Source organism: Nyctereutes procyonoides, unplaced genomic scaffold, assembly GCF_905146905.1.
Source record: "Nyctereutes procyonoides isolate TBG_1078 unplaced genomic scaffold, NYPRO_anot_genome, whole genome shotgun sequence".
Classification (NCBI taxonomy): Eukaryota; Metazoa; Chordata; class Mammalia; order Carnivora; family Canidae; genus Nyctereutes; species Nyctereutes procyonoides.
In genome coordinates this window covers 1,348,014-1,357,444 of record NW_026575131.1, presented here as the reverse complement: position 1 = coordinate 1,357,444, position 9,431 = coordinate 1,348,014, and the positions used below count along the sequence as shown (strand labels likewise).

The following is a 9,431-nucleotide window of genomic DNA, read 5'->3' as shown; positions in this document are numbered from 1 at the left end:
ACCCGAAGCTAGTTTGTGCTGTTGGCTCTCTCCTGATGCCCCTGGCCCCTCCCCAGGCTTGCTACACACCCCCTTCCTGAACCCCTATTTCTCTTCCAGCCTCTGTCCATCCCACAGGTGTGGAGGCAGGACGCCAAGCTGGCCACATGTAACCAGGCTTGGGGAAGAAGAGAAAGTGTCCTGTTTGCAACGGGGACAGCCTCTCAGGAAGAAGCGATGCAGAAACACATGCCCCTGGCCTCCCAGCCCTGAAAGGAAATCCAAGTATCTCCAGCTGCCTCTGGGGCAGGCATGAAGCTTCTGTGTCCATGTGACACAAACACACAAACCCCCTGTGCTGTCCACCCCTGCATGGGGTACCCAGCCCCTTGGAGTTACCCGTGGGTGCCCATTGGCAGTCCTCTCTGGTTAGGGCATCCCCCTCCAGCTGCCCCAGCACCTTCAGTCTGGCCCTGGGGCTTCTCCAGCTTTGATCCCCAAGTGCGAAGCCAGCACCTGGCCACCATGGCCCCCAGGGGATTTCCTTGCCCCCGGGGACCCCCACCCCCATGCTCCTCAGTCCCTCTGGCTCTGAGCAGGGACGCCTCTGGCTACTCTCCCCAGGTGGGATGGCAGGCTCCTGCCAGCTCAGCCTTCCCAGCTGCCGTGGAGAGACCGTCCAGAGGAGCTTCTCACTTGAAGAGGTGCCAAGCCCCTCCCTCAGAATGGGCTTCCAGGTTCAGCATTTGGGCCCCTGCACCACCCTCCAGCCCAGAACTCTGCCCCCTGCCCCCCTCCCCCAGTACAGACTCTCCACCTGAGCCCTGCTGTCCCCACTGCCCTCGGCCACCCTGCAGGGCCTGCTGCCATCTCCTCCAGTGCTACTCAGTCAAGTCCTCTGTCACCTGCCCCAACTGTGGGAGATGTGTTGCATGATGCCTGGTGAGCCACAGGTCTGCCTAGACTCTACTTTTTTAAAGGATCTCAGATGTTAAGCTGTTCCATGTTCTTCATTACATAGCACACTCTCGTTGGCCCAGGCAAGGCCCATCTATTTGTTATTTGTTATTTCTTTTCACTTTTATTTTCTTCCCCCTTTGCCCTCCAATCCTGCTGCCTGCACCTTTTCCTCTGCCCTGTCTTTGTCATGAGCCTGCATCACAGTATATTTGATGTGGGTCCTCAAATATGAGAGTGCACAGCCTAGTAAAGTGAGTGCTTGGGCTTTGAAATTACACACATGACCTATTATAATAGGTCCCATTATATATATTATAATAACTCCCATTTCTTTGCTCTTTATCAGTTGACCCAATGTTTACAATCCACCCACCAAGCTGTATGTACATTTAGTTCATGGCTCAAGACCACTCTGCAGAAGGTCAGAGTATGGCCCACCACTCTTGGCTGGAAAAATGACCTGGGGAGATGGGAGTTACCGGTTGGAAAGGGAAGTGCTCTCCATTTATTTAGGACCAGGCACACTTAGGGAAATGAGGAGATCTGGGTTTGGTGGAGGGAGTGGGTGATTGGGTGAGTAAGAAAGCAGGACATTTGGCTGGCACTAAGATGGTAAAAGAGCAGAGAGCTGGCTGGAAGACCCATCCACATGGACGCGGGTTTGCAAAGCAATAGAGCAGGAGAAGCAGTGAAGCTGCTAGGACAGCTGCAGAATCACAAGCCACGAGGAGAGAGGACCGTGGCCAGGGGAGCAGCAACAGCAGACTCTGATGTGACCTTCAAAGGACAGTGGCGTGGAACCAGCCATGGGGGACAAGGAGCCCCTGTGGAACCATCAAAAGAAATGGTTGCTGGAGAGGACATCAGGGGAGCGGTGTCCCCAGGAGAGCCAAGGTGCCCTTTCCAGTGGGGATGCTGCTTCCACTTGACACATCTCCCTAGGGAACACCTCAAAAACATTTGGGGGAATTTCTGATGATGTTGGAAGAGCATTACTGACTTCTCATGGGCGGGACTGTAGAACTAAGCAATTTATACTGCGTAGGTGTCCATCCCATTGGAGAACTGCCCTTACCTGTCACTTTGTCCCACTGAGGGCTCATGGAGGTGAGAAACAGAGGATAGTTAATTGGAGCCTAGTAGCGAACTCATTTTACAGAGAAATCAAGTATATTTGCATCGTTCTAATGTGCATTCTACACTATCGACTGTGACCTCCCCTCTCATTTTCCTGTAATTTTTTTTAATGGAAATGGCTCTGACAATATTTCTCAGACCCTGACTTCTTTATCATAGTTTGACATCTGATGCCATCATGGCTTCTAGGAAGGCATACCCAAGTACCTACACAGTGAAAGACTGATTATTTACAAGTGTGTTGACCTTTTAAAATATATGTAAGTTATAATCCATGACTTGTTTTTTAATTGTCAAAGTCTAGGTTTCCAGGAAGTTGCAAAGGCCTCGCAGGGAGGTCCCAGGCACTCTTCACTCACCTTGTCTTACTCCAGGCCAACAGCACACCGGGCAACTGAGGTTGGGGCCCCATGGCTATAGTTCTGGGTGATCAGGCCATTCATGTAGCTTTCTGTAACCACTGCCTCCATCAAGACACACAACCATTCTCCCATGACAGAGATCTCTCTTGTACTAGCCCTTCCCCTTGCACCATCGTCCCTGACTCTTGGTGACCATTAGTAAATTCTCTGTACTTCCAGCATTTTGAGAACATTGTATAAATAGAGTCCTACAGCATGTGAGACCAGTGGCGTTTAATGTAATTATTGCTATGTTAGTGTTTAAATCTGCTATTTCATTTTTAGGTTTCTACTTGTTCTCTCTGGTTTTCATTTGTTTTCTTTTACCTGCCTTCCCAAGGATTATTTGAACATTTATCTATAGTGTTTTTGAATCTCTCTCTCAAAAGAAGGGCAGAGGGAGAAGGAGAGAGAATCCCAAGCAGACTCCATGCCCAGCGTTGAACCCAACAGGGGCCTCGATCTCACAACCCTGTAATCAGGACCTGAGCTGAAATCAAGAGTCTGACATTTAATCAACTGAGCCACCTAGGTGCCCCTGAATGTATCTCTTTATATAGATTTTTAACAAAACACACATTGTTCAAATTGTTTTCCTCTTATAGGTTAGGTGTCATTTCTCTCTCACTGCTTTTGAGATTTATTTTTTAATCTTTAGTTTTCAGTACTTGGACTACGATGTATCTTGCTGTGGATTTTTTTTTAATTTACTTCATTTGGGATTGCTCAGCTTCTTGAATCTGTATGTTTCTGTCTTCTGCCAAATTTGGGGAATTTTCTGCTGTTATCTCTTTGAGTACTATTTCAGCACCACTCCTCTCCTGGTTCTCCAGTAACCCAAATGTTAGATCTTTTGTTAAAGACCCACATATCCCTAAGATTTTGTGCATTTTTTGGCCTCACTGTTCAGACCAGGTTGTTTTCATTATTCTATCTTTGAGTTTATTAATTCTTTCCTCTGTTCTCTCCATTCTACTTTGAGCCCATCCATTGAAGTTTCTTTTTTTTTAATTTCAGTTATTTTTGAGTTCTAAAATTCCCATTTAGTTCCTTTTTTATATCTTCCATTTCTTTGCTGATGCTTTCTATTTTTGTTTCAAGTGTGTTTTTATTTGCAACAAGATACATTAAATGGAAACCAGGAAGAGCAATGACAGGATTAAGTCCTAACAATAATAAAAGTGTATTTAGGGCAGTGGCTTCAAAGGGTCAGATAACTTCCACATCCATGTCCTCTTGTGTTTAGTATGTTGACTGCATTTTTTTTGTTGAGATGGAGAATCTGGTTCTTAGCATGAAAAGTGATTTTCAGTCATATCCTGAACATTTGGGGTGTTATGCCATGAGACTCTGGTCTTATTTAAAGCATCTGTTTTAGCTGACACTAGGTCACTGGCAGAAAAGGGGGGTTGCCTTGTTATGGCCAGATGTGGAAAGAGGTTCAGTTTCCCTACCTGGCCATTCTTGATGGTGGGTGCCTTGTTCCCACCTCCACCCAGGGTGCGAGCAGGTTAGGCTCTCCTAGGCCTCCATGGATACCACCTTGCTGCACAGGACAGGGACACCTTGCTATCACTAGGCAAGGGTAGAAGTCTGGGCTCCCCATTTGGCCTCTACTGGTGGGGTGGGGCTATGGTTTATTCCTCATGGTGCTCACCTGGCGGATGGTGGTATTTGTGGTCTTCCTTGGCACACCTGTGTTCATTACCTTTGTATACCCTTGCTCTATATTTCCTTCACCTGAATGGAATCCCCTCCCTTTCTCCTGTATGACAGTGCTCCTTGCATAAATTCTGTCTTGTTTAGGTACGATCACCTCAAATTTGTTTTCATTTCATACTTGCATAGTTGCATCACTTTGTACTCTTCCTTTCTGAATCCTCATGCTTTGGGTATTCCTCCTTTAGATGTGTTGCTGAATCAAGTTTTTAATGACTTGAAGTAAGTTTACATTTCTTGTCATTATTGTTAGGAGTCAATCCTGTCATTGCTCTTCCTGGTTGCCTTGTTCTGCTCACTTCTCCCTGGATACATCTGGTTTCCTTCTGCTGGTTTGTATTCTCAGTTTTCAGGAATAACCAGGAACTTTGAAGCCCTATATTGTGTCTCTCTCCCTGCCTGTTTCCTAAGCTTACCATCATCTCTATCACCTTGTCAACAAAACCATTCCTTGAGCATACTTTCAGCCCCGCAGACCTGTAAGCATCTAGACTCTTCCTTCTGGATGTTTATAGATTTAGTGCTATGTCTCCCTCCTTCTCCCTTCAGATAAAAGTAAGTTTTATTAAGTCCTTGACTTGTTCCAACCCCATCCTCTGACTCAAAAAACCCTTTATCTTGCCATATTTCCCCCATGTGTTTCCTGAGATGGTCTGTGTGGGCCGGGCCCTCTGCACTCCTAGGCTGCCCTCATGGTTCATGATCACGCAGCTGAAAGATGCACTCAGGTTTCAGTGTGTCTTCCATCAGCACTTTGAGAATACAGCAGACCATTGAGTACCACAGGTTTGAACCACCCGGGTCCACTCAGGTCCAGATTGGGTATGATATGATGCCATATAAATAGTCTCTCTTCCTCATGATTTTCTTAATTTATTTCTTCTCATTACTTTACTTTATTGTGAGAATATAGTGAGTGTATCGTGTGTACAATGTACAAAATATGTGTTAGTTGGCTGGCTGTGCTATTGCTGAGGCTTCCAGTCAATGGGGGGCCTTTAGTAGTGAAGTTTCCGTTGGTGTCAAACATTATACGTGGATTTTCACCTGCATGAGGGGGTTGCTGCCGCCGACACTCACATTGTTCAGGGGTCCACTGTGTGCTTTCGTCTTCATGCCTGCCATGGGGGCGGGGAAGCCACAGTGCCCCTAGTCCAACTTCTCGTGGGTGGGAGAGTGTTTCTCCCAGGAGCCTCTTGAAGGTGTTTTCCTACTTGAGGATAGTAAAGCTCCTCATCAGGGTCACCTAGGAGGCTCAGTGGTTGAGCGCCTCCTTCGGTTCAGGTTGTGATTACAGGGTCCCAGGATGAGTCCCGCATCGGGCTCCCTGCATGGAGCCTGCTTCTCCCTCTGCCTGTGTCTCTGCCTCTCTCTCTGTGTCTCTCATGAATAAATAAATAAAATTTTAAAAATAAATATCATGTGTTGGCAGGGTGGGTGCTTTTATTTTCCATCCTTCTGTTTCTCGATCTTTAATTCTAGACAGTTGTGGTCATTGTATCTTGGAACGGTATCTTCTGCTCCATCAATGTTGCGTCTTCCACTGAAATCCTAACACATGGGTTGTTGGAGGGCCTACCCTCCACATCTCTGAACTTCTCTCTTCCACAGATTCTACCTCTCTTCCTCCCGCCTTCTGAGTGTGCTCCTCTACCCCATCTTCCGGCTCATTAAGTCTGTTTTTCCGATCTATTAAGGCATTCATTGTTTCCATTTATTATATTTCCATCCTGGCATTTTCTTAAGGTCTTCTTTTAACTGCTTGCGTCTGCTTCATGATAGCAACATTGTCTTGTCCCCTGGAGGATATTTGTCACAACTCCTTTCATTCCTGATGGGACTGTTGCCAAATCCTGCTCCATGTACTCTGGGTTTCCTGTGCTCTTTTTCTTTCATGGCCTGTCCCTGGTTCCTCGACTCTTTTCCCTTTGAGTTCCTTACCTCTGGGGGACAGTGACCACCTTCATGGCTGCCCAGGTACTAGCTCATGCCATTCCCAGGTCACCTCCTCCAACTTGGGTCTCGGGGTTCACCAATCCCCTGCCCCCTAGTATACCTCCCTGGTGGGACTGGGAGAAAGTCACTCTGCACCGGGGTCATCTTTGTCCCTCCCCAGCAGGACTCTGGCCTTTTGGAAGGGGACCAGCTCTGCTCTTCACAGTTGCTCAGAGCAGAGGGACCCTCCTGGAGTTTCGTGATGGTGAGTAGGGGCTGTCCAGAGGACATTCTTAGCAGGAAGTGAGATAATTAGGAGGAATCAATGAGAGAGAGTGTCAGCCTAATGCTGTCAGGCTGCCGCTGTGCTTCATGGGGATGGTGGGATTGACTGGAGGCATGTTCAGGACGGCCTTGCCTCAGATGTTGGCTCTGTGGCACATGCGCAGTTCATACCTGGCCATGTGTATGGTGCCTTGGAGAAGGCAGCACCCTCCAGACAAGCCTGCCCTTGGCACAACTGAAATTCAAAACCTGATAGAAAGTCACAGGGACGCGCTGGGGGTGATGGAGGCAGGCCTGGTGCTCAGGCCGTTCTCCCTGACTTGCCCCTCCCCCTGACTCTCCCGGTCCTCTCAGAGCTCAAGGACACGTCCTGATGCTTACCTTGCAGATCCATGTGTCACTTGCACCCTGCTTTACTTATATTCATTTTTTTTTTCCGTTTAAGATGTTTTTTCAAGAAATAGCTTTTGTCATTTGGGGAAACAGAGAGAGCTTGGGTTCTTGCTTAGCATCATTCATCCTAAATAGAAGGTAGTTGCAAAAGTGAATATACTGGAAAACGGTTGTTAAATCCAGATAGAAGTTCTCTCTGGAAGCCCAGCACAGACTGGAGAGGTGAAAGAAGCCTGTCACTCACTGAGCTCACCCTTCAAGCAGGAGGATGGGGAGGCAAAGGAAAGTGTCACCATGTGAGTCAGTGACCGTTGGCATGTGTGTGCACATCACTAAGATGACTTGTGCCCTGGCCTCCCACCACTGTCAGAGATCAGTCCTGACCTCAACCCTGAAGATGTCCCCTTTGAAATGAACCAGGCCTCTGGGCCGGGATGGTGGCAGATGGGTTTGAAGCCTGGTTCTGGTGCTGCTGGCTGTGTGATTTGAGCCGGTTATGTACTCTTTCCTGGCCTCCATTTCCTCATCTGTAGAATGGGGAGGCTGGTGTGGATCTTATTAGTACCTCCTCACAGGGCTGGAATGACCCACGCGAAGCTCCTGCACTTTATACCTGTTCAAAGCTAGCTGTGGTTTTCATTTTCCAGCCCCTGCCACCTCCACTCACCCCTGGCCCCCGGCCACAACACAGTGACCTCAGAAGCAAGTCAAACCTATTGAGAGCACCCTCTGCAGAGCCCTGGAGCCCTCCTACCCCTTGCTAGTGTCCTCTGCTGCTCAGCCAGCCACACTGCAACCACCAGCACACGAAGAACCCACGGCATGGCCCACATCCCTGTGTGCCCAGCTCTGAGCCTGCATCAACCTGTTCAATCCCCCGAGAGCCCTGTCATGTGGATACAGGAGTGACCCTGCTTCCACATGAGGAGATAGCACCAAGGAGGGGAGTGACTTGCCCAAAGTCACACAGCGATGCAGTCCCCGGCAGCCTGCCCCCAGATCCCCACCATTCACCACAGACTTCTCTAGGACTCCCTATGAGTGACTGCCCTGCTCTTTCTGCAGGTGGGGAAGGTGAGGCACCCATGGAAACTGGACCTCCCAGGCAGAGCCGAGCGGGTGTACCTTATCATGTTCTGATCCAAAGTCATGCATCGTATGCAGAGGGACCCGAGCATTTGCTGGAGGTGGTGCGCCAGGGGTGGTGTGCAGCCCCCCTGGTGCATCCAGATGGTCATGGGATGCCCAGGAGGCACCGCTCCCTCACACCCCTGGGACTAAGCAGGAGGTTAGGCCTGGGCTCTCAGTCCCAGCCTCTGTCATACCAAAATGACTCCCTCATTTTGAGGTGACATACCTCAAAATCCTTACCATCCCCACTGGCCAGAAGTATTTCACTAATGAGTCTTCTCTGGGCTTGAGTGCCGTGGGCAGCACAGTCCTCCATCTGCCCATTCCCCAGTGTGACCGGCCCCTCCTGTGGTCACTACCAGGCCACCTGCCACTCTGGCGGTGCCTGCCTGAGGGAGGGGTGGGCACAGCCAGTTCTCAGCTCCTAGTAGGGCTCCCCTTGGTGCCTCTGGGACCAACCACCTCACATCTGTCCAGGCTGAAGGGCTCCAAGTAGACCTCCCTAACTGGTTACCGCAGGGAGGCCTCACTAGGAGAGTCCAGTGCTCCAGCCATGTGGACAGGCTGATGGGCAGGCTGAGCTGCAGCTGGCTGCTTCCCAGTAGGGAACACCAACTTGTCAACTCTCCCATGGACTCCTGCTCTTGAGAAAGCCCTGGGTGCCCTTGTGGTGGTTGGCATGAGGGACTGCATGGCCGTGTGCACCTGCCTGCCACCTCACATCCCCTCTCAGCCTGGTGCACTCTGTGGCCTCCTATCCTGCAAAGGCAGTGTGGCCCTGCCAGCGATCGGATTCCTTTTGGTGACTGACCTGCCAACCTTTGCACAAGTGCTGGCTGGCACACTTATATCCAGTCTCATCACCTGCTTGTCCTAAGATACACCAGATCTCCCTACACCCTGAAGCTCAGCAAACAAATATTCTCACAGTTCACACACCCACCTGTGAGCTAGCGAAAGTCTGTGGTGCTGTGGCCTCCCCCTCACATAAAAACTTGCTTGGCAGATGATGATGTACCAGCAACTTCGTGGTCAACCTTGGGCAGCCAGCATCCTTCCAGTCGACACTGGACAGAGGGTGCCTTAAGGGTGGTGATGGGGAGAAGGGTGTCTTTGATATTTTGGGCCATCCACAGACCATGACCTTCCCAACGGTCCCCCTGGGACAAGGAGAGCCTGCTTTCAGCATGTTACACAGACTAACAAGCCACCAATTCCACCACTGACAGTTCACTGCTAAACCAGAAAGCCAATGGATGAGGTGTAAGAGGCGGCCACTTTGCAGTGTGGCTTTTCCTGCAGGCCAGACCTGAATTCTTAAATAGGCCGACAGGTGCCTGTAAACCCGGGCCCAGTGTCAGGCCTTCACCTCCAGTCCCCCAGCCCTCCTAGCTCCCATAGCTGGGGCTAGTGGGCCCCTGTCTGCTGATCCTCCAGCCCTGGCTGGTGCCTGGGAGTGAGACCCCCGACCTGTGTGGCTGCCCAGCTCCG

General features: G+C 49.9%; 1 protein-coding gene across 1 annotated transcript; it reads left to right on the top strand.

Annotated features, from left to right (window-relative positions):
• Positions 1 to 351: 351 nt before the first annotated feature.
• LOC129521613 (proline-rich protein 23E-like) lies at positions 352 to 915 on the top strand. The gene has a single exon (XM_055343245.1). The coding sequence runs from the start codon at positions 352 to 354 to the stop codon at positions 913 to 915; it is 564 nt and encodes a 187-aa protein (XP_055199220.1).
• Positions 916 to 9,431: the final 8,516 nt, after the last annotated feature.

Excerpts from the sequence above, each read along its gene's own strand:
- LOC129521613 (XM_055343245.1), top strand. The coding sequence starts at position 352 with ATGGGGTACCCAGCCCCTTGGAGTTACCCGTGGGTGCCCATTGGCAGT.